At 41.6% G+C, this 25498-nt stretch overlaps 3 gene segments (V, D, J or C); all 3 read right to left on the bottom strand.

Moving 5' to 3' along the window:
• Positions 1-1840: 1840 nt before the first annotated feature.
• Positions 1841-2293, bottom strand: LOC146963560 (T cell receptor beta variable 29-1-like). The segment is given in 2 exon segments: positions 1841-2151; positions 2242-2293. Coding segments are annotated over 2 exon segments (363 nt in total).
• Positions 2294-18857: 16564 nt separating this feature from the next.
• Positions 18858-19346, bottom strand: LOC146963559 (T cell receptor beta variable 18-like). The segment is given in 2 exon segments: positions 18858-19192; positions 19295-19346. Coding segments are annotated over 2 exon segments (387 nt in total).
• Positions 19347-21336: 1990 nt separating this feature from the next.
• On the bottom strand, positions 21337-21825 carry LOC146963558 (T cell receptor beta variable 18-like). The segment is given in 2 exon segments: positions 21337-21671; positions 21774-21825. Coding segments are annotated over 2 exon segments (387 nt in total).
• Positions 21826-25498: the final 3673 nt, after the last annotated feature.

The raw sequence follows: 25498 nt of genomic DNA, 5'->3' as shown, positions 1-25498 counted from the left end.
GCACAGAAGTAAACTGCACTGCTGTTCACTCTGAGTTCTTCAGTTGTCAATGTGCAGGTTTCTCCTTTGTTTGCATTCCCCTCTATCTTCACTTTTACTCCAGGTTCAATGGTTTCACCGGTTATTACAATGTATCCAAGCAGATGTAGTTTTCCATCTTTTAACTGTTTGTACCAGAGGATTCGATTATAGTTGTCAATACTGTGTGAACAGTTGATTTTGGCTTCTTCTCCTGCTTTGCTGTAAATATCGACCGGACTCTGGTGGACTTTGTCATTGAGAGAGGAGCCTGTTGGGAAAAGGATCACTGGGGCTTTAGAGTAAAATACAGCACAAGCATAAACACACGTAACTCTCAAATTTGTGTATATTAAAAAATTAAAACAATGAAAAACCCAATACAAGAAAGTGTTACCTGAAACCAGAACAATGTTGATCAGCAATAAATAAAACAGCACAGTCATTTTTTGTTATTTAGTTTTTTGTTACTGTACATTGAAGAAAATCAGATCATGTTGTTGCTGCAGTGAGTGAAGTAGTTTCTCTGAGAGTTTCTGATCTTCTACTGGTTTAAACCCTCTGATGTCAGAGAGTGGGTGGAGTCATGGTCCGTCCTCCTCTTATAAAAACCATCATCAACTACCACAGGCCGAGTGTAAATATTTCACTCGTGATGTATTCAGGAAGGGTTACATGTGTTTAAAATAGATAAGTATGTAATGAGGTGGTTTTTGCACTGAGGATCAGTAGTTTCAGTGTGGTATCGAGCAGCACAGTAATACACTGTTGTTCAGGCTCAGTCCTCTGATTGTTAATGTTCTCGTTCTGCCTTTATTTGCACTCCCATCCATGGTCACATCCACTCCTCTCTCTGGATACGCATTGGTCATGATCATGTATCCCAGCAGCTGCAGCTTTTATGGAGAATATAACGATCATGTTGCTTTTTATGACTATAAAATCAGTGTGTGTGCAGCTCTGTTGAATATTTGCACCTCTGTGTCTCTACGACTCAGCCCATCAGGAAACACTTGTGTAGCTGGGTGGTGTCTGAATGTGCCGTCCTGCTCTGTGACTGTCACCACACACTACAGACGTGCTGTTTACTGTACTGCCACCTTATGAACAGAAATAAAATAACACAGACCTGAGATGAACCCTGAATCCTCCTGTGGATTATGTTTCTAATTGAAGCTCTGTGGCTGAATTTTACTGTTGAGTTTTAATGAAAGAAACATTTTTATTTTTTTATGATAAAGTTACTTTTATCCTGTAAATCTGTCCTTTAACTTTATATCTACTGAATGACAATCTCTTTATGCACACATATGTAAAGGAATTTATCTTGACAACCTGAAGAAACATTTTTGTGTTTCTTAATTAGCAATAAGGATATTGGCTTGGTTAACCTTTGAATAATTATTAGGAATTGTTTGAAAAAAAAAAGTGTTTTCATGATGGGGCACAATAAACACTGGAAACGTCACTCGTATTGGAAAAAAGACAGTTCCATGTTATATTTTTATTATCCATACTATTTATTAATTATTATTTATGTCAATTTATTTCATATACAGGAAAAGAGCTAAGCATCCTTGCCCTTTTTTCTGCATGTTTTACTTTGTAATTGAGTTCATGTGGCAAATAAAGAAACTTGAATCTTGAACTATTAAAAAAAATAGATAATTGAAAAAATATTAAAACACAATCAGTTTCTCTCCAATGAGATTTAATAAAAGTGAGTGAACAACATGATATTACCCTGAGTTAGTAGTAAAGACGTCCTGAAAATGAAGAGCTGGTGTGTTGGGTATTTGTGCAGCTGTCAGAGTCGCCTGCATCACTGTGTTGACACAGCACAGAAATACACTCCACTGTCTTGAGGCAGCAGCTTCTCCACAGTCAAAGATCCAGCCTGAGCTCCGCTCCTCTTCACTGGGAATTTGTCCTCACGGAAGTCGCTCTCATATTGAAATGGGGGAAACTGGGTCGTATAAACTATTTGTCTCATCATTTCTCCAGGCAGTTGTTGGTACCAGTACATGTGGTAGTAGTCCAGACCCTTAGTGTGACTGCAGTTCATTGTAGCAGACCGACCCGTCATCATCCACAGCAGAGGAGTCTGGGTGACATCGCTCCCGTCAACTAGACCTGTGGAGTAAAACACAGACCATAATTAAATCATTACTACTAATTAATATCTAATATCTACTAAGAATAGCCCTCACTATAATGTTGTACCTTGAAGCCACAGAGACGAGACTGCAAATGTGATGATGAGTATTGGAGGCATCGTATTGATTCTGATATGAGGTGCAGCCACAGCAAACACACTGAATGGTTGATTCTGTTTTTTATAACAGGTGGTGTGACATCAACAACATTGGACCTCCCATTATAATCTCTGATCTTAATCAGAGGAGAGAGCGACATTGGTTAGATGGTTTATTCCAGGTGCATGTGGCTGTATGAGCTGTAACACAGGGATCACAACAGGTTTTTGTACAGAGGAGCAGGGATGTGTAGCACTGTGGAAACTAGCAGCACAGAAGTAAACTGCACTGCTGTTCACACTGAGTTCTTCAGTTGTTAATGTGCAGTTCTTTCCTTTATTTGCACTCCCCTCTATCTTCACTTTCACTCCAGGCTCAAGTTGTGCACTTCCATACATGTATCCCAGGAGCTGTAGTTTCCCATTTTTTAATTGTTTGTACCAGAGGATTTGATTAAAGGTGTCATCATTGTGTAAACAGTTGATTACTGCTTTTCTTTCTGCTTTGCTGTAAATATCGGCCGGACTCTGGTGGACTTTGTCACTGAGAGAGGAACCTGTAGAAAAGGCATCAATGAAAAAATGATTTACAGTGATGGAGCAGGACGAGGGCTTTAGGTGACAACCTGTGGATAAAAACATTTTCTTACTTTACCTGAAACCATCATGATATTGAAGGTTATGGAGAATATAACGATCATCTTGTTGCTTTTCATGACTGATAGAATCAACGTGTGTGCAGCTCTGTTGAATATTTACACCTCTGTGTCTCTACGACTCGTCCCATCAGGAAACACTTGTGCAGCTGGGTGGTGTCTGAATGTGTCGTCCTCCTCTGTGACTGTCACCAAACACACCACAGACGTGTTGTATACTGTACTGCCACCTTATGAACAGAAATAAAATAACACAGACCTGAGATGAACCCTGAATCCCTCCAGTAACAACACAGAGAAGTGGGTTATATTGGATTTGTTTCTATTTTAAGCTCTGTGGCTGAACTTTACTGTTGCTAATAATTAAAAAAATTATCTTTAGTTTTTATAAGACTGTTACGTTTATCCTATATATCTGTCCATTCACTTTGTTATCTCATCAGACAACTCAATGGTAATCCCTTCATGCACACATAAAGGAATGTACCCGAATACAGTATGGTTGAGAATATGCACAGGCATATTGTTGTATTTAAGTTTTCAATCGTTAAAAATTGACTTATTCAGTCAGGTAATTAACTTTAGAGGCACATTAACTCTGAAATGTCACTCGTATTGGAAAAAAGACAGTTCCACGTTATATTTTCATTATCCATACTATTTATTTTGCTTATTTATGACAATTTATTTCATATACAGGAATAGAGCTGAACATGCTTCTGCATGTTTTACTTTGTAATTGAGTTGATGTGACAAATAAAGAAACTTGAACCTTGAACAACTGTAAACTGTAAAAAATATTAAAACACAATCAGTTTCTCTCCAATGAGATTTAATAAAAGTGAGTGAACAACATGATATTACCCTGAGTTAGTAGTAAAGACGTCCTGAAAATGAAGAGCTGGTGTGTTGGGTATTTGTGCAGCTGTCAGAGTCGCCTGCATCACTGTGTTGACTCACAGCACAGAAATACACTCCACTGTCTTGAGGCAGCAGCTTCTCCACAGTCAAAGATCCAGCCTGAGCTCCGCTCCTCTTCACTGGGAATTTGTCCTCATGGAAGTCGCTCTCATATTGAAATGGGGGAAACTGGGTCGTATAAACTATTTGTCTCATCATTTCTCCAGGCAGTTGTTGGTACCAGTACATCTGGTTATAACTCACACCCTTAGTGTGACTGCAGTTCATTGTAGCAGACCGACCCGTCATCATCCACAGCAGAGGAGTCTGGGTGACATCGCTCCCGTCAATTAGACCTGTGGAGTAAAACACAGACTGACCAGATTAAATCATTAATACTTATTACTACTAATTCATATCTAATATTTACTAAGAATAATCCTCACTATAATACTGTTTAGTAGCCTACCTATGATGCAGTGCAGAGCTGCAGAGAGTTTGATTAGACCCAAATGTAACAAAGGTGTTCTTTGTACCTTGAAGCCACAGAGACGAGACTGCAAACGTGATGATGAGTATTGGAGGCATCGTATTGATTCTGTTATGAGGTGCAGCCATAGCAGACACAATGAATGTTTGATTCTGCTTTTTATAACAGGTGGTGTGACGTCAACAACATTGGACCTCCCATTATAATCTCTGATCTTACTCAGAGGAGAGAGCGACATTGGTTAGATGGTTTATTCCAGGTGCATGTGGCTGTATGAGCTGTAACACAGGGATTTTGTACAGAGGAGCAGGGATGTGCAGCACTGTGGTAACTAGCAGCACAGAAGTAAACTGCACTGCTGTTCACACTGAGCTCTTCAGTTGTTAATGTGCAGGTCTGTCCTTTATTTGAACCCCCCTCTATCTTCACTGTCACTCCAGGCTCAAGGTTTGGACTTCCTCCGCTCATGTATCCCAGGAGCTGTAGTTTTCCATCTTTTAATTGTTTGTACCAGAGGATTAGATAATATGTTTCAATACTGTGTGAACACGTGATTGTGACTTTTTTTCCTGGTTTCTTGTACATGACAGCTGGAGTCTGCTTGACTTTGTCAGAGGAACCTGTGGAAAAAGCATCAGACAAAAAACAACATGAGCTGAAAAACTGAGAAATACAAATCTTTAAAGGGATAGTTCAACATTTTGGCAAATTGGCCCATTGCCATAATCGCTATAGTCATAGCAGTAGGTTCGTTACCTTTAATTGTAGGTGTAAGCTATTTTCAGTACGGCGGAGCGCAGCAGCTGGCTGCTCAGAGCTACGCTATGGAGGCTAATGGAATTTCTTGGTTTCCCTCATTAAACTCATCAAATTCAACATCCCAAAACTCCACAGCGCTTTTGTAGACAAGTTGTGACCTGCACAACCACCACGCTATGAGATAATGACGGAACGATACGAAACGGAGCCGTTTTCGAGGTAAATACAGGGTAAATACGGAGACTGCTTGCTGAAAAACTGTCCCTGAACGCAACGCGCATCAGCGGTTTTGTATGTATTTACCTCGAAAACGGCTCTGTTTCGTATCGTTCCGTCATTATCTCATAGCGTGGTGGTTGTGCAGCTCACAACTTGTCTACAAAAGCGCTGTGGAGTTTTGGGATTTTGTATTTGATGAGTTTAATGAGGGAAACCAAGAAATTCCGTTAGCCTCCATAGCGTAGCTCTGAGCAGCCAGCTGCTGCGCTCCGCCGTACTGAAAATAGCTTACACCTACAATTAAAGGTAATGAACCTACTGCTATGACTATAGCGATTATGGCAATGGGCCAATTTGCCAAAATGTTGAACTATCCCTTTAAAAATTCAGTAACAGCAGCAGTATGGGAGACTGCTCAAATAGAAATCTCTAGTGCTTTCAAATTTTAAATAATCTTGATATTACCTGAAACCAGAATCATGTTGCTCATATTAGTCAAATAAAGTTGAGCTGTGTAGGTGGTGGGTGGTGTCACAGTGCTCTCTCCTCCTCTGATCGTCGTCATCTTCATGTCATCTGCCACTAACTGAATATAGATATACTGCCACCTAATGAGAGGAAGGAACACAGGAGCTGATGATAAAGATGTGACGTGCAGGTTTTTGTACAGAGGAGCAGGGATGTGTAGCACTGTGGAAACTAGCAGCACAGAAGTAAACTGCACTGCTGTTCACACTGAGCTCTTCAGTTGTTAATGTGCAGGTCTGTCCTTTATTTGCACTCCCCTCCATCTTAACGTTCACTCCTTTCTCTGGAAATTGAGCTCCTATGTCGATGTATCCAAGCAGCTGTAGTTTTCCATCTTTTAACTGTTTGTACCAGATGATTCGATTATAGCCGTCAATACTGTGTGAACAGTTGATTTTGGGTTTTTCTCCTGCTTTGCTGTAAATATCGGCCGGACTCTGGTGGACTTGGTCACTGAGAGAAGAACCTGTTGGAAAAGGATCACTGGGGCTTTAGAGTAAAATACAGTACAGCACAAGCAGAAACACAGATAACTCTCAAATTTGATGTATATCAAAAAATTAAAACAAGGGAAAGCCCAATAGAAATAGCAGCACTACAAGAAACTGTTTCCTGAAACCAGAACAATGTTGATCAGCGATAAATAAAATAGCACAGTCATTTTGTGTTATTGAGTTTCTGGTTATATTGAAGAAAATCAGTTTCTCTGAGAGTTTCTGATCTTCTACTGGTTTAAACCATCTGATGTCAGAGAGGAGTCATTGTCCGTCCTCCTCTTTTTAAAAACCATCATATCAACTACTACCACAGGCAGAGTGAAAATATTTGACTCAATATACTGACTTGATATGACTTGATATATTCAGGAAGGGTTACAAACCCTCCCCTCTGGGTGGTGTCATTGTGCATCTTCCTCTTCTACACAGAGGTGGGAGGTTTTTGTACAGAGGAGCAGGGATGTGTAGCACTGTGGAAACTAGCAGCACAGAAGTAAACTGCACTGCTGTTCACACTGAGCTCTTCAGTTGTTAATGTGCAGGTCTGTCCTTGATTTGCACCCCCCTCTATCTTCACATTTAGTCCTTTCTCTGGATTGCCTTTTCCAAACATATATCCTAGAAACTGCAAGTTTTTGTCCTTTGTTTGCTTGTACCAGAGGATTTGATTAAAGTTGCTATCACTGTGTGAACAGGTGATTTCTGCTCTTTTTCCTTCATTGCTGTAAATATCGGCCGGACTCTGGTTGACTTTGTCACTGAGAAAGGAACCTGTTGGAAAAGCATCACAGAGCATCACAAAACAATACAATTAAAAGCCCGATTAAAATAACAGAATTACAAGAAACTGTACCTGAAACAACAATGTTGATGAGGAATAAATAAAACAGGACAGTCATTTTGTATAATTGAGTTTTTGGTTAAAATCAAATCATGTTGTTGCTGCAGTGAGTGAAGTAGTTTCTCTGAGAGTTTCTGATCATCTACTGGTTTAAACCCTCTGATGTCAGAGAGTGGGTGGAGTCATGATCCGTCCTCTTATAAAAAAGTCTGGAGAGAAAATGGGATGATGTCGCTCCTGTCAGTTAGACCTACAGTATGGAGGAAAGAAAAATCATAATTAATTAAATCATTTTTATTATAGCTAACTGAATAAAACTCCTCAGTGTGACACTGTTCAGTACCTGTGATGCAGAGCAGAGCTGCAGAGAGTTGGATCAGACCTGCTCTGGTCATCGTTCTGCTCTGAGGAAAATTGAGTCACAGTCAGTCTGTGTGGTGAAGATGTGACGTTACAACAGAGATGTGATATGATGGGACGTTTGTGGGAGTGTCACTACTGAGACTGTGCTGGAGCTAGGTTTTTGTTCAGCCTCCACATTCATCTGTATCACTGTGTTTGCTGGCAGCACAGAAATACCAGCCTGAATCTCCAGGCTCCAGATTCTTCACTGTGAACGTCCCGTTCTCAACATTTGGTTTGGTGGCTGAGAATTTGTCTTGTTTGAAATCTCCAAAGTCGTGTTCAGCTTTAGTTGTTGTTGTGAAGACAATTAGTTTCATCATTTCTCCAGGCAGCTGTCTGTACCAGTACATCTGGTAGTAGTCGACACCCTTGGTTTGTTTACAGTGCATTGTTGCAGTGTGACCCTTCTTTCTCCACTCTAAGGGGGTCTGGGTCACATCACTCCCATCAATAAAACCTGTGTAACAATTTGACAATTAGGATTTGAATCTAAACCACTTTAAAACTCTCCTCACCCTCTGCAGCCATCCATGTAATAAACTGTTACCTGTGTAAAAGAGCAGGTTGTATAACTAACTTACCTTTAATCCAAAGCACAAATACCAGAAAGCTGAGTGGACCATGTTTGATCATGTCCATGTTTTCACAGTCTGAGTCTCATATATAACTGTCGTGTTGTTCACAGAGATATGAAGAGTTGTAGGTGGGAGTGTCGCAGCAGAGAATGACGTCTGATCCTGCAGCTGCATCAAAACCCTCTCAGTCAGTCAGGATGTACCTGGGAGTATTTGTGGTGCTTGAGGTCCCCCTACTTGAGACAGAGGGATAGAGGGGTGATACCATTGCATGGGAGGTTTTTGTTCAACGACCTCGTGCGTCTGTATCACTGTGCTCACTGACGGCACAGAAATACAAGCCATTATCTCCTGGCTCCAGGTTCATCACTGTGAATGTCCCACGGTGAGCGAGTGAGGCTTTGTGGCTGGGTGTTTCTCCTCACTGAAGCCAGGTTCATAATCAGTTTTTCCTTCTTGGGTGAACACTATTTGTTTCATTGTTTCTCCAGGCAGCTGTCTGTACCAGTACATCTGGTAGTAAGTAGCACCCTTAGTGTGATTGCAGTTCATCTCTGCATGTGCACCCTTGATTTTCCACAGCATGGGGGTCTGGTTGACATCATCGCCCTCAGTGAGACCTGTGCATTTAACAGTTAAAGTTACATATTGTGAACTTGGACAACAAACTAATATTAAATTGCTCATTTTTTTATGATTTACCTGCAGTCCACAGCAAAAAGACTGACAATATGAGGAGGTCTTGTTTAGTGGTGGTGATATCCATGTTCTGTTGGAGAGAAAGTGTCTGAGTCTCATATGAATGAGTTGAAGGTGGGAGTGTCAGTTCATCAAAACGACCTGTCTGTATAAATAAAGCTGCAGGTCCCCCTACAGTTCAACAGTATGTACCATACCTGCCCTCATCTACTGTATCGTATATAGTTTTGGGGGCTTGTGAGAAGAACATGTGTGCAATTATTCATTGGAGGCTCTTGCCCTTTTTCTTGTTATTTTTATCTGTTTTTATTTACATTTTCAAAGAGTTTACTGTAGTGCTGCTTCAAGGCCATTTTGAATATTTAAAGTAATTTCTTGTTTGACAGGAGAATGTGGAGTCACAGGTTTTTCTGAACCATGTTTGAGGGATCATTGCAAAAATCTAAAATCTTAAAATAAATAAGGAGCTGCAGATGGTCACGTCTGAATCTGACTTTAGCTGCTATGTTGAGAAATCGACATGATGAATCAAAGTGTAACTGTGACTGTGTGTGTGGTATTTGAGGTGATGTTGTGTCGTTAACTGCACACTGGGGGTTTTTGTTCAGCCTCCACATTCATCTGTATCACTGTGTTGGCTCACAGCACAGAAATACCAGCCTGAATCTCCAGGCTCCAGGTTCATCACTGTGAACGTGCCACTGTGAGCGTTTGTTTTGGTGGCTGAGAATTTGTCTTGTTTGAAATCTCCAAAGTCGTGTTCTGCTTTAGTTGTTGTTGTGAAGACGATTAGTTTCATCATTTCTCCAGGCAGCTGTCTGTACCAGTACATCTGGTAGTAAAGATCACCCTTCGTGTGGCTGCAGTTCATTGTAGCAGACTGACCCTTCATCATCCACAGCAGAGGAGTCTGGTTGACATCGTCCCCATTAGTTAGACCTGAGGAGTTAAAAAAAACAAAACAGATTTAAATAATTTTGTATTACTTCTAATTAATATCTGCTACAAATAAAACTCCTCAGTGTGACACTGTTCAGTACCTGTGATGCAGAGCAGAGCTGCAGAGAGTTGGATCAGACCTGCTCTGGTCATCGTTCTGCTCTGAGGAAAATTGAGTCACAGTCAGTCTGTGTGGTGAAGATGTGACGTTACAACAGAGATGTGATATGATGGGACGTTTGTGGGAGTGTCACTACTGAGACTGTGCTGGAGCTCCCTCTATACTGCAGGTGTGTGTGTGTTAGGTTTTTGTTCAGCCTCCACATTCATCTGTATCACTGTGTTTGCTGGCAGCACAGAAATACCAGCCTGAATCTTCAGGCTCCAGATTCTTCACTGTGAACGTCCCGTTCTCAACATTTGGTTTGGTGGCTGAGAATTTGTCTTGTTTGAAATCTCCAAAGTCGTGTTCAGCTTTAGTTGTTGTTGTGAAGACAATTAGTTTCATCATTTCTCCAGGCAGCTGTCTGTACCAGTACATCTGGCGGTAGTCGACACCTTTGGTTTGTTTACAGTGCATTGTTGCAGTGCCACCCTTCTTTCTCCACTCTAAGGGGGTCTGGGTCACATCACTCCCATCAATAAAACCTGTGTAACAATTTGACAATTAGGAATTGAATCTAAAGCACTTTAAAACTCTCCTCACCCTCTGCAGCCATCCATGTAATAAACTATTACCTGTGTAAAACAGCAGGTTGTATAACTAACTTACCTTCAATCCAAAGCACAAATACAAGAAAGCTGAGTGGACCATGTTTGATCATGTCCATGTTTTCACAGTCTGAGTCTCATATATAACTGTCGTGTTGTTCACAGAGATATGAAGAGTTGTAGGTGGGAGTGTCGCAGCAGAGAGTGACGTCTGATCCTGCAGCTGCATCAAAACCCTCTCAGTCAGTCAGGATGTACCTGGGAGTATTTGTGGTGCTTGAGGTCCCCCTACTTGAGACAGAGGGATAGAGGGGTGATACCATTGCATGGGAGGTTTTTGTTCAACGACCTCGTGCGTCTGTATCACTGTGCTCACTGACGGCACAGAAATACAAGCCATTATCTCCTGGCTCCAGGTTCTTCACTGTCAGTGTCCCACGGTGAGCGTCAGGCTTTGTAGCTGGGTGTTTCTTCTCACTGAAGCCAGGTTCATAATCAGTTTTTCTTTCTTGGGTGAACACTATTTGTTTCATTGCTTCTCCAGGCAGCTGTCTGTACCAGTACATCTGGTAGTAAGTAGCACCCTTAGTGTGATTGCAGTTCATCTCTGCATGTGCACCCTTGATTTTCCACAGCATGGGGGTCTGGTTGACATCATCGCCCTTAGTGAGACCTGTGCATTTAACAGTTAAAGTTACATATTGTAAACATGGACAACAAACTAATATTAAATGGCTCAGTTTTTTTATGATTTACCTGCAGTCCACAGCAAAAAGACTGACAATATGAGGAGGTCTTGTTTAGTGGAGGTGATATCCATGTTCTGTTGGAGAGAAAGTGTCTGAGTCTCATATGAATGAGTTGAAGGTGGGAGTGTCAGTGCATCAAAACGACCTGTCGGTATAAATAAAGCTGCAGGTCCCCCTACAGTTCAACAGTATGTACCATACCTTCCCTCATCTACTGTATCGTATATAGTTTTTGGGGCTTGTGAGAAGAACATGTGTGCAATTATTCATTGGAGGCTTTTGCCCTTTTTCTTGTTATTTTTATCTGTTTTTATTTACATTTTAGAGTTTACTGTAGTAGGCTACTGCGCTAAGGCCATTTTGAATATTTAAAGTAACCTCTTGTTTGACAGGAGAATGTGGAGTCCCCTATACATAATTGTCACAGGTTTTTCTGAACCATGTTTGAGGGATCATTGTGTTTATGTAAACATGAGAGAGATGCTCCTCTTGTACTTTATCTGTCATCCAAAACAGAAAAGAGAACAAGATTTGTAGATCATGATCCATCATGTTCTGTTGGAGAGAAAGTGTCTGAGTCTCATATGAATGAGTTGAAGGTGGGAGTGTCAGTGCATCAAAACGACCTGTCTGTATAAATGAAGCTGCAGGTCCCCCTACAGTTCAACATTTTATTTCAATATTCAAAGAGTTTACTGTGGTGCTGCACTGAGGCCATATTGAATTTTTTTTTTTTAAATGTTGAGTCTTCAATACATACATTGTCACAAGTTTCTGAACCATGTTTAAGGGATCATTGCAAAAAAAAAAAAAAAGTGTGTTCATGTAAACATGTTTAATCAGATATTGGAATATTGGATGTTGTTATTGACCCCCACAAAAAAAAACAAAAAAAAACCATACTGGTCAGGCCGTAGTATTTTGTGATGTTAAAAACAGAAAGTTGAGGGTAGTTCTGTATGGTAGAGTAAAAGTCTGACTTATTATGATCATGTCTGTTTCTGAGAGAGTTTATCAATGGACAGAGTCAAAAAGCAGGAAGCTGACTAGTCTGGAGGTGTGGCTCTTATCAGTCCTGTAGCTGCTGAGGCAATTTCACTTATTCAACATTATATTCTGCACATCCAAAGATTGCAGTGACTACATATTGTTGAACTGTGTGTGAATGTCATGACCTCACAGAGGATTTGTGGAAAAAAACGGTTGATAAAATCTTCAAAGACTGCAGCTGCTTGAACGTCTTGTGCGTCTTGACTCGAGGGTTTTTGTATTGACTTGAGGAGAATCTGCAGCACTGTGTCTTCTGGCAGCACAGAAATAAACACCGCTGTCACTCAGTGAAACGTTAAAAATGGTGAGATCTGACTTTCTGCTGCCGTGGCCGTCGAAGCTGATTTTGCTCTTCACGTCGTCCTCAGGGTACGGGTACTGCAGGTTCAGATATCCCAGAAACTTCAACTTGCCTTTGTCTTGTTTGTACCACAGAATGTTTTCAAAGTTTGTTATATTGTGTGCACATTTGATCTCACTGTCGACAGTTTGACCAGTTCTCTTAATCATGAACGGAGGTGTTTGGAAGATATGCTTGGTGTCAGATTCTCCTGTGGAAAAAGAACATATGAGATTAAAACACAGAAATCCTCAGCTCTGTGCAGCATCTTCCTCTGTTTGTGATACTCACCCTTGTTTCCTGGAAGGTGAAGGAAACAAAATATGAAAACCATGAGGATCATGTTAGAGAAGAGAGAGTCTGGTAGCAGCTTCCTTATCTTGTCAGTGCAGCTCAGTATATTGATGCTCCAGTTTAACAAACAGGGAGGTGTCGGATATCTACATCACAGATTTTCACCTCCTCTTTTGATCGTCATCTTCATGTCATCTGCCACTAACTGAATATAGATACTGCCCCCTAATGAGAGGAAGGAACACAGGAGCTGATGATAAAGATGTGAAGTGCAGGTTTTTGTACAGAGGAGCAGGGATGTGTAGCACTGTGGAAACTAGCAGCACAGAAGTAAACTGCACTGCTGTTCACACTGAGTTCTTCAGTTGTTAATGTGCAGGTCTGTCCTTCATTTGCACTCCCCTCTATCTTCACATCCACTCCAGGCTCAGGGAATGGCCTGGTTACTAACATGTATCCAAGGAGCTGTAGTTTTCCGTCTTTATATTGTTTGTACCAGAGCATTCGATCATAGCTGCTAAGCCTGTGCAAACAGTTGATTGTTGCTCTTTTTCCTTCATTGCTGTAAATATCGGTCGGAGTCTGGTGGACATGGTCACTGTTAGAGGAACCTGTTGGTAAAGGATCATAGAGGCTTTAGAGGAAAATACAGCACAAGCTTTAACACTGATACTTGCAAACTTGATGTATTTATTAAAAAGAAATAACAACTTTACAAGAAACTGTTACCTGAAACCAGAATAATGTTGCTCAGCAATAAATAAAATAGCACAGTCATTTTGTGTTATTGAGTTTCTGGTTACATTGAAGAAAATCAGTTGTTGCTGCAGTGAGTGAAGTAGTTTCTCTGAGAGTTTCTGATCTTCTACTGGTTTAAACCCTCTGATGTCAGAGAGTGGGTGGAGTCATGGTCCGTCCTCCTCTTATAATAAGGTCTGAGGAGAAATCTGGATGTCGCTCCTGTCAGTTAGACTTATGGAGAAAATAAACCATAATTTAAAAAATCATTAGTATTTATTACAGCTAATTGAATAAAACTCCTCAGTGTGACACTGTTCAGTACCTGTGATGCAGAGCAGAGCTGCAGAGAGTTGGATCAGACCTGCTCTGGTCATTGTTCTGCTCTGAGGAAAATCAACTGTGAGTCACAGTCAGTCTGTGTGGTGAAATTGTGACGTTACAACAGAGATGTGAAGAGCCGTCTGTGGGAGTGTCACTACTGAGACTTTGCTGCACCGGCATTTTTTTGGGGGGGGAGTTTTTGTTCAGCCTCCACATTCATCTGTATCACTGTGTTTGCTGGCAGCACAGAAATACCAGCCTGAATCTCCAGGCTCCAGATTCTTCACTGTGAACGTCCCGTTCTCAACATTTGGTTTGGTGGCTGAGAATCTGTCTTGTTTGAAATCTCCAAAGTCGTGTTCAGCTTTAGCTGTTGTTGTGAAGACAATTAGTTTCATCATTTCTCCAGGCAGCTGTCTGTACCAGTACATCTGGTAGTAGTCGGTACCCTTGGTTTGTTTACAGTGCATTGTTGCAGTGCCACCCTTCTTTCTCCACTCTAAGGGGGTCTGGGTCACATCACTCCCATCAATAAAACCTGTGTAACAATTTGACAATTAGGAATTGAATCTAAAGCACTTTAAAACTCTCCTCACCCTCTGCAGCCATCCATGTAATAAACTGTTACCTGTGTAAAACAGCAGGTTGTATAACTAACTTACCTTTAATCCAAAGCACAAATACAAGAAAGCTGAGTGGACCATGTTTGATCATGTCCATGTTTTCACAGTCTGAGTCTCATATATAACTGTCATGTTGTTCACAGAGATATGAAGAGTTGTAGGTGGGAGTGTCGCAGCAGAGAGTGACGTCTGATCCTGCAGCTGCATCAAAACCCTCTCAGTCAGTCAGGATGTACCTGGGAGTATTTGTGGTGCTTGAGGTCCCCCTACTTGAGACAGAGGGATAGAGGGGTGATACCATTGCATGGGAGGTTTTTGTTCAACGACCTCGTGCGTCTGTATCACTGTGCTCACTGACGGCACAGAAATACAAGCCATTATCTCCTGGCTCCAGGTTCTTCACTGTCAGTGTCCCACGGTGAGCGTCAGGCTTTGTGGCTGGGTGTTTCTCCTCACTGAAGCCAGGTTCATAATCAGTTTTTCCTTCTTGGGTGAACACTATTTGTTTCATTGTTTCTCCAGGCAGCTGTCTGTACCAGTACATCTGGAAGTAAGTAGCACCCTTAGTGTGATTGCAGTTCATCTCTGCATGTTCACCCTTGATTTTCCACAGCATGGGGGTCTGGTTGACATCATCGCCCTCAGTAAGACCTGTGCATTTAACAGTTAAAGTTACATATTGTAAACTTGGACAACAAACTAATATTAAATGGCTCAGTTTTTTTATGATTTACCTGCAGTCCACAGCAAAAAGACTGACAATATGAGGAGGTCTTGTTTAGTGGTGGTGATATCCATGTTCTGTTGGAGAGAAAGTGTCTGAGTCTCATATGAATGAGTTGAAGGTGGGAGTGTCAGTTCATCAAAACGACCTGTCTGTATTTAAAGCTGCAGGTCCCCCTACAGTTCAACAGTATGTACCATACCTGCCCTCATCTACTGTATAGTATAATAGTTTCTGGCGCTTGTGAGAAGAACATGTGTGCAATTATTCATTGGAGGCTTTTGCCCTTTTTCTTGTTATTTTTATCTGTTTTTAATTTACATTTTCAAAGAGTTTACTGTAGTGCTGCTTCAAGGCCATTTTGAATATTTAAAGTAATTTCTTGTTTAACAGGAGAATGTGGAGTCACAGGTTTTTCTGAACCATGTTTGAGGGATCATTGCAAAAATCTAAAATCCTAAAATAAATAAGGAGCTGCAGATGGCCACGTCTGAATCTGATTTTAGCTGCTATGTTGAGAAATCGACATGATGAATCAAAGTGTAACTGTGACTGTGTGTGTGGTATTTGAGGTGATGTTGTGTCGTTAACTGCACACTGGGGGTTTTTGTTCAGCTCCCACATTCATCTGTATCACTGTGTTGACTCACAGCACAGAAATACCAGCCTGAATCTCCAGGCTCCAGGTTCATCACTGTGAACGTCCCACTGTGAGCGTTTGTTTTGGTGGCTGAGAATTTGTCTTGTTTGAAATCTCCAAAGTCGTGTTCAGCTTTAGTTGTTGTTGTGAAGACGATTAGTTTCATCATTTCTCCAGGCAGCTGTCTGTACCAGTACATCTGGTAGTAAAGATCACCCTTCGTGTGATTGCAGTTCATTGTAGCAGACTGATCCTTCATCATCCACAGCAGAGGAGTCTGGTTGACATCGTCCCCATTAGTTAGACCTGAGGAGTAAAAAAAAACAAAAACAGATTTAAATAATTTTGTATTACTTCTAATTAATATCTGCTACAAATAAAACTCCTCAGTGTGACACTGTTCAGTACCTGTGATGCAGAGCAGAGCTGCAGAGAGTTGGATCAGACCTGCTCTGATCATCGTTCTGCTCTGAGGAAAATCGAGTCACAGTCAGTCTGTGTGGTGAAGATGTGACGTTACAACAGAGATGTGAAGAGTCGTCTGTGGGAGTGTCACTACTGAGACTTTACTGCACAGGCATTTTTTGGGGGGTGTTTTTGTTCAGCCTCCACATTCATCTGTATCACTGTGTTTGCTGGCAGCACAGAAATACCAGCCTGAATCTTCAGGCTCCAGGTTCATCACTGTGAACGTCCCACTGTGAGCGTTTGTTTTGGTGGCTGAGAATTTGTCTTGTTTGAAATCTCCAAACTCGTGTTCAGCTTTAGTTGTTGTTGTGAAGACAATTAGAATCAGAATCAGAATGCCTTTATTGTCATTATACCACTGTATAACGGAATTTTAAGCCCTCCCCCCTTCAGTGCAAACAAGCATACTATAAAAATACAATATAAAAACACTTTCAATAATATAAAAATAAATAGATAAGAATAAATTATATGCACAGTATAGCACAGCGAATTTGTGTATATTGCACAGTATGTGAGGTAGTTTGGTGTATAGCAATATGTATTGAGGTAGTCCAGGGTGTGTCTGTGTGCGTCAGTGCATGTGTGAGTTCAGAGTGATAATGGCTGTGGGAAAGAAACTGTTCTTGAGTCTATTTGTTTTGGATTTGATGCACCTGTAGAGCCTTCCTGAGGGCAACAGGTCAAACAGAGTGAAGCCAGGGTGGGTATTGTCCTTGGTGATGTTTTTTGCTCTGGTGAGGCAGCGGGAGGTGAAGATGTCCGTCAGGGAGGGGAGGGGGTGGCCAATGATCTTCTGGGCCGCCTTGATGACTGATATTAGTTTCATCATTTCTCCAGGCAGCTGTCTGTACCAGCACATCTGGAGGTAGTCGACACCCTTGGTTTGTTTACAGTGCATTGTTGCAGTGTCACCCTTCTTTCTCCACTCTAAGAGAGTCTGGGTCACATCACTCCCATCAATAAAACCTGTGTAACAATTTGACAATTAGGAATTGAATCTAAAGCACTTTAAAACTCTCCTCACCCTCTGCAGCCATCCATGTAATAAACTGTTACCTGTGTGAAACAGCAGGTTGTATAACTAACTCACAATCCAAAGCACAAACACCAGAAAGCTGAGTGGACCATGTTTGATCATGTCCATGTTTTCACAGTCTGAGTCTCATATATAACTGTCATGTTGTTCACAGAGATATGAAGAGTTGTAGGTGGGAGTGTCGCAGCAGAGAATGACGTCTGATCCTGCAGCTGCATCAAAACCCTCTCAGTCAGTCAGGATGTACCTGGGAGTATTTGTGGTGCTTGAGGTCCCCCTACTTGAGACAGAGGGATAGAGGGGTGATACCATTGCATGGGAGCTTTTTGTTCAACGACCTCGTGCGTCTGTATCACTGTGCTCACTGACGGCACAGAAATACAAGCCATTATCTCCTGGCTCCAGGTTCATCACTGTGAACGTCCCACGGTGAGCGTCAGGCTTTGTGGCTGGGTGTTTCTCCTCACTGAAGCCAGGTTCATAATCAGTTTTACTTTGTTGGGTGAACACTATTTGTTTCATTGTTTCTCCAGGCAGCTGTCTGTACCAGTACATCTGGTAGTAAGTAGCACCCTTAGTGTGATTGCAGTTCATCTCTGCATGGTCACCCTTGGTTTTCCACAGCATGGGGGTCTGGTTGACATCATCGCCCTCAGTGAGACCTGTGCATTTAACAGTTAAAGTTACATATTGTAAACTTGGACAACAAACTAATATTAAATGGCTCATTTTTTTATGATTTACCTGCAGTCCACAGCAAAAAGACTGACAATATGAGGAGGTCTTGTTTAGTGGTGGTGATATCCATGTTCTGTTGGAGAGAAAGTGTCTGAGTCTCATATGAATGAGTTGAAGGTGGGAGTGTCAGTGCATCAAAACGACCTGTCGGTATAAATAAAGCTGCAGGTCCCCCTACAGTTCAACAGTATGTACGATACCTGCCCTCATCTACTGTATAGTATAATAGTTTCTGGGGCTTGTGAGAAGAATATGTGTGCAATTATTCATTGGAGGCTTTTGCCCTTTCTCTTGTTATTTTTATCTGTTTTATTTACATTTTCAAAGAGTTTACTGTAGTAGGCCACTGCGCCAAGGCCATTTTGAATATTTAAAGTAATTTCTTGTTTGACAGGAAAATGTGGAGTCTCCTATACATACAGTACTGTATTTGTCATTGGTTTTCCTAAACCATGTTTGAGGGATCATTGCAAAAATCTAAAATCCTAAAATAAATAAGGAGCTGCAGATGGTCACGTCTGAATCTGATTTTAGCTGCTATGTTGAGAAATCGACATGATGAATCAAAGTGTAACCGTGACTGTGTGTGTGGTATTTGAGGTGATGTTGTGTCGTTAACTGCGCACTGGGGGTTTTTGTTCAGCCTCCACATTCATCTGTATCACTGTGTTGACTCACAGCACAGAAATACCAGCCTGAATCTCCAGGCTCCAGGTTCATCACTGTGAACGTGCCACTGTGAGCGTTTGTTTTGGTGGCTGAGAATTTGTCTTGTTTGAAATCTCCAAAGTCGTGTTCTGCTTTAGTTGTTGTTGTGAAGACGATTAGTTTCATCATTTCTCCAGGCAGCTGTCTGTACCAGTACATCTGGTAGTAAAGATCACCCTTCGTGTGGCTGCAGTTCATTGTAGCAGACTGACCCTTCATCATCCACAGCAGAGGAGTCTGGCTGACATCGTCCCCATTAGTTAGACCTGGGGAGAAAAAAAACAAAAAAACATATATAAATCATTTTGTATTACTTCTAATTAATATCTGCTACAAATAAAACTCCTCAGTGTGACACTGTTCAGTACCTGTGATGCAGAGCAGAGCTGCAGAGAGTTGGATCAGACCTGCTCTGGTCATCGTTCTGCTCTGAGGAAAATTGAGTCACAGTCAGTCTGTGTGGTGAAGATGTGACGTTACAACAGAGATGTGATATGATGGGACGTTTGTGGGAGTGTCACTACTGAGACTGTGCTGGAGCTCCCTCCATACAGCAGGTGTGTGTGTGTGTGTGTGTGTGTGTGTGTGTGTGTGTGTGTGTGTGTGTGTGTTAGGTTTTTGTTCAGCCTCCACATTCATCTGTATCACTGTGTTTGCTGGCAGCACAGAAATACCAGCCTGAATCTTCAGGCTCCAGATTCTTCACTGTGAACGTCCCGTTCTCAACATTTGGTTTGGTGGCTGAGAATCTGTCTTGTTTGAAATCTCCAAAGTCGTGTTCAGCTTTAGCTGTTGTTGTGAAGACAATTAGTTTCATCATTTCTCCAGGCAGCTGTCTGTACCAGTACATCTGGAAGTAGTCGACACCCTTGGTTTGTTTACAGTGCATTGTTGCAGTGCCACCCTTCCTTCTCCACTCTAAGGGGGTCTGGGTCACATCACTCCCATCAATAAAACCTGTGTAGCAATTTGACAATTAGGATTTGAACCTAAACCACTTTAAAACTCTCCTCACCCTCTGCAGCCATCCATGTAATAAACTATTAGCTGTGTAAAAGAGCAGGTTGTATAACTAACTTACCTTTAATCCAAAGCACAAATACAAGAAAGCTGAGTGGACCATGTTTGATCACGTCCATGTTTTCACAGTCTGAGTCTCATATATAACTGTCGTGTTGTTCACAGAGATACGAAGAGTTGTAGGTGGGAGTGTCGCAGCAGAGAGTGACGTCTGATCCTGCAGCTGCATCAAAACCCTCTCAGTCAGTCAGGATGTACCTGGGAGTATTTGTGGTGCTTGAGGTCCCCCTACTTGAGACAGAGGGATAGAGGTGTGATACCATTGCATGGGAGGTTTTTGTTCAACCACCTCGTGCGTCTGTATCACTGTGCTCACTGACGGCACAGAAATACAAGCCATTATCTCCTGGCTCCAGGTTCATCACTGTGAATGTCCCACGGTGAGCGTCAGGCTTTGTGGCTGGGTGTTTCTCCTCACTGAAGCCAGGTTCATAATCATTTTTCTTTGTTGGGTGAACACTATTTGTTTCATTGTTTCTCCAGGCAGCTGTCTGTACCAGTACATCTGGTAGTAAGTAGCACCCTTAGTGTGATTGCAGTTCATCTCTGCATGGTCACCCTTGATTTTCCACAGCATGGGGGTCTGGTTGACATCATCGCCCTCAGTGAGACCTGTGCATTTAACAGTTAAAGTTACTATTGTAAACATGGACAACAAACTAATATTAAATGGCTCAGTTATTTATGATTTACCTGCAGTCCACAGCAAAAAGACTGACAATACGAGGAGGTCTTGTTTAGTGGTGGTGATATCCATGTTCTGTTGGAGAGAAAGTGTCTGAGTCTCATATGAATGAGTTGAAGGTGGGAGTGTCAGTTCATCAAAACGACCTGTCTGTACATGGTCTTATAAATAAAGCTGCAGGTCACCCTACAGTTCAACAATATGTACCATACCTGCCCTCATCTACTGTATAGTATAATAGTTTTTGGGGCTTGTGAGAAGAACATGTGTGCAATTATTCATTGGAGGCTTTTGCCCTTTTTCTTGTTATTTTTACCTGTTTTATTTACATTTTCAAAGAGTTTACTGTAGTAGGCCACTGCGCCAAGGCCATTTTGAATATTTAAAGTAATTTCTTGTTTGACAGGAAAATGTGGAGTCTCCTATACATACAGTACTGTATTTGTCACTGGTTTTCCTAAACCATGTTTGAGGGATCATTGCAAAAATCTAAAAATCTTAAAATAAATAAGGAGCTGCAGATGGCCACGTCTGAATCTGACTTTAGCTGCTGTGTTGAGAAATCGACATGATGAATCAAAGTGTGACTGTGTGTGTGGTATTTGAGGTGATGTTGTGTCGTTAACTGAACACTGGGGTTTTTGTTCAGCCTCCACATTCATCTGTATCACTGTGTTGACTCACAGCACAGAAATACCAGCCTGAATCTCCAGGCTCCAGGTTCATCACTGTGAACGTGCCACTGTGAGCGTTTGGTTTGGTGGCTGAGAATTTGTCTTGTTTGAAATCTCCAAAGTCGTGTTCTGCTTTAGTTGTTGTTGTGAAGACGATTAGTTTCATCATTTCTCCAGGCAGCTGTCTGTACCAGTACATCTGGAAGTAGAGATCACCCTTCGTGTGGCTGCAGTTCATTGTAGCAGACTGATCCTTCATCATCCACAGCAGAGAAGTCTGGTTGACATCGTCCCCATTAGTTAGACCTGGGGAGAAAAAAAACAAAAAAACATATATGAATCATTTTGTATTACTTCTAATTAATATCTGCTACAAATAAAACTCCTCAGTGTGACACTGTTCAGTACCTGTGATGCAGAGCAGAGCTGCAGAGAGTTGGATCAGACCTGCTCTGGTCATCGTTCTGCTCTGAGGAAAATTGAGTCACAGTCAGTCTGTGTGGTGAAGATGTGACGTTACAACAGAGATGTGATATGATGGGACGTTTGTGGGTGTCACTACTGAGACTGTGCTGGAGCTCCCTCTATACTGCAGGTGTGTGTGTGTTAGGTTTTTGTTCAGCCTCCACATTAATCTGTATCACTGTGTTTGCTGGCAGCACAGAAATACCAGCCTGAATCTCCAGGCTCCAGATTCTTCACTGTGAACGTCCCGTTCTCAACATTTGGTTTGGTGGCTGAGAATTTGTCTTGTTTGAAATCTCCAAAGTCGTGTTCAGCTTTAGTTGTTGTTGTGAAAACAATTAGTTTCATCATTTCTCCAGGCAGCTGTCTGTACCAGTACATCTGGTAGTAGTCGGTACCTTTGGTTTGTTTACAGTGCATTGTTGCAGTGCCACCCTTCTTTCTCCACTCTAAGGGGGTCTGGGTCACATCACTCCCATCAATAAAACCTGTGTAACAATTTGACAATTAGGATTTGAATCTAAACCACTTTAAAACTCTCCTCATCCTCTGCAGCCATCCATGTAATAAACTATTACCTGTGTGAAACAGCAGGTTGTATAACTAACTTACCTTTAATCCAAAGCACAAATACCAGAAAGCTGAGTGGACCATGTTTGATCATGTCCATGTTTTCACAGTCTGAGTCTCATATATAACTGTCGTGTTGTTCACAGAGATATGAAGAGTTGTAGGTGGGAGTGTCGCAGCAGAGAGTGACGTCTGATCCTGCAGCTGCATCAAAACCCTCTCAGTCAGTCAGGATGTACCTGGGAGTATTTGTGGTGCTTGAGGTCCCCCTACTTGAGACAGAGGGATAGAGGTGTGATACCATTGCATGGGAGGTTTTTGTTCAACGACCTCGTGCGTCTGTATCACTGTGCTCACTGACGGCACAGAAATACAAGCCATTATCTCCTGGCTCCAGGTTCTTCACTGTCAGTGTCCCACGGTGAGCGTCAGGCTTTGTGGCTGGGTGTTTCTTCTCACTGAAGCCAGGTTCATAATCATTTTTACTTTGTTGGGTGAACACTATTTGTTTCATTGTTTCTCCAGGCAGCTGTCTGTACCAGTACATCTGGTAGTAAGTAGCACCCTTAGTGTGATTGCAGTTCATCTCTTCATGTGCACCCTTGATTTTCCACAGCATGGGGGTCTGGTTGACATCATCGCCCTCAGTGAGACCTGTGCATTTAACAGTTAAAGTTACATATTATAAACTTGGACAACAAACTAATATTTATGGCTCATTTTTTTATGATTTACCTGCAGTCCACAGCAAAAAGACTGACAATATGAGGAGGTCTTGTTTAGTGGAGGTGATATCCATGTTCTGTTGGAGAGAAAGTGTCTGAGTCTCATATGAATGAGTTGAAGGTGGGAGTGTCAGTGCATCAAAACGACCTGTCTGTATAAATGAAGCTGCAGGTCCCCCTACAGTTCAACATTTTATTTCAATATTCAAAGAGTTTACTGTGGTGCTGCACTGAGGCCATATTGAATTTTTTTTTTTTTTTTAAATGTTGAGTCTTCAATACATACTTGTCACAAGTTTCTGAACCATGTTTAAGGGATCATTGCAAAAAAATAAAAAAGTGTGTTCATGTAAACATGTTTAATCAGATATTGGAATATTGGATGTTGTTATTGACCCCCACAAAAAAAAACATACTGGTCAGGCCGTAGTATTTTGTGATGTTAAAAACAGAAAGTTGAGGGTAGTTCTGTATGGTAGAGTAAAAGTCTGACTTATTATGATCATGTCTGTTTCTGAGAGAGTTTATCAATGGACAGAGTCAAAAAGCAGGAAGCTGACTAGTCTGGAGGTGTGGCTCTTATCAGTCCTGTAGCTGCTGAGGCAATTTCACTTATTCAACATTATATTCTGCACATCCAAAGATTGCAGTGACTACATATTGTTGAACTGTGTGTGAATGTCATGACCTCACAGAGGATTTGTGGAAAAAAACGGTTGATAAAATCTTCAAAGACTGCAGCTGCTTGAACGTCTTGTGTGTCTTGACTCGAGGGTTTTTGTATTGACTTGAGGAGAATCTGCAGCACTGTGTCTTCTGGCAGCACAGAAATAAACACCGCTGTCACTCAGTGAAACGTTAAAAATGGTGAGATCTGACTTTCTGCTGCCGTGGCCGTCGAAGCTGATTTTGCCCTTCACGTTGTCCTCAGGGTACGGGTACTGCAGGTTCAGATATCCCAGAAACTTCAACTTGCCTTTGTCTTGTTTGTACCACAGAATGTTTTCAAAGTTTGTTATATTGTGTGCACATTTGATCTCACTGTCGACAGTTTGACCAGTTCTCTTAATCATGAACGGAGGTGTTTGGAAGATATGCTTGGTGTCAGATTCTCCTGTGGGAAAAGAACAGATGAGATTAAAACACAGAAATCCTCAGCTCTGTGCAGCATCTTCCTCTGTTTGTGATACTCACCCTTGTTTCCTGGAAGGTGAAGGAAACAAAATATGAAAACCATGAGGATCATGTTAGAGAAGAGAGAGTCTGGTAGCAGCTTCCTTATCTTGTCAGTGCAGCTCAGTATATTGATGCTCCAGTTTAACAAACAGGGAGGTGTCGGATATCTACATCACAGATTTTCACCTCCTCTTTTGATCGTCATCTTCATGTCATCTGCCACTAACTGAATATAGATATACTGCCCCCTAATGAGAGGAAGGAACACAGGAGCTGATGATAAAGATGTGATGTGCAGGTTTTTGTACTGAGGATCAGGGATGTGTAGCACTGTGGAAACGAGCAGCACAGAAGTAAATTGCACTGCTGTTCACACTGAGCTCTTCAGTTGTTAATGTGCAGGTCTGTCCTTCATTTGCACTCCCCTCTATCTTCACATCCACTCCAGGCTCAGGGAATGGCCTGGTTACTAACATGTATCCAAGGAGCTGTAGTTTTCCGTCTTTATATTGTTTGTACCAGAGCATTCGATCATAGCTGCTAAGCCTGTGCAAACAGTTGATTGTTGCTCTTTTTCCTTCATTGCTGTAAATATCGGTCGGAGTCTGGTGGACATGGTCACTGTTAGAGGAACCTGTTGGTAAAGGATCATAGAGGCTTTAGAGGAAAATACAGCACAAGCTTTAACACTGATACTTGCAAATTTGATGTATTTATTAAAAAGAAATAACAACTTTACAAGAAACTGTTACCTGAAACCAGAATAATGTTGCTCAGCAATAAATAAAATAGCACAGTCATTTTGTGTTATTGAGTTTCTGGTTACATTGAAGAAAATCAGTTGTTGCTGCAGTGAGTGAAGTAGTTTCTCTGAGTTTCTGATCTTCTACTGGTTTAAACCCTCTGATGTCAGAGAGTGGGTGGAGTCATGGTCCGTCCTCCTCTTATAATAAGGTCTGAGGAGAAATCTGGATGATGTCGCTCCTGTCAGTTAGACTTATGGAGAAAATAAATCATAATTTAAAAAATCATTAGTATTTATTACAGCTAATTGAATAAAACTCCTCAGTGTGACACTGTTCAGTACCTGTGATGCAGAGCAGAGCTGCAGAGAGTTGGATCAGACCTGCTCTGGTCATCATTCTGCTCTGAGGAAAATCAACTTGGATGTGAGTCACAGTCAGTCTGTGTGGTGAA

The sequence above is a fragment of the Trachurus japonicus genome, chromosome 22 (genome assembly GCF_045865225.1).
Source record: "Trachurus japonicus isolate A0001 chromosome 22, Traja_1.0".
NCBI lineage: Eukaryota > Metazoa > Chordata > Actinopteri > Carangiformes > Carangidae > Trachurus > Trachurus japonicus.
Note: the sequence above shows the minus strand (reverse complement) of the source record. Positions and strands in the feature narration are given on the sequence as shown.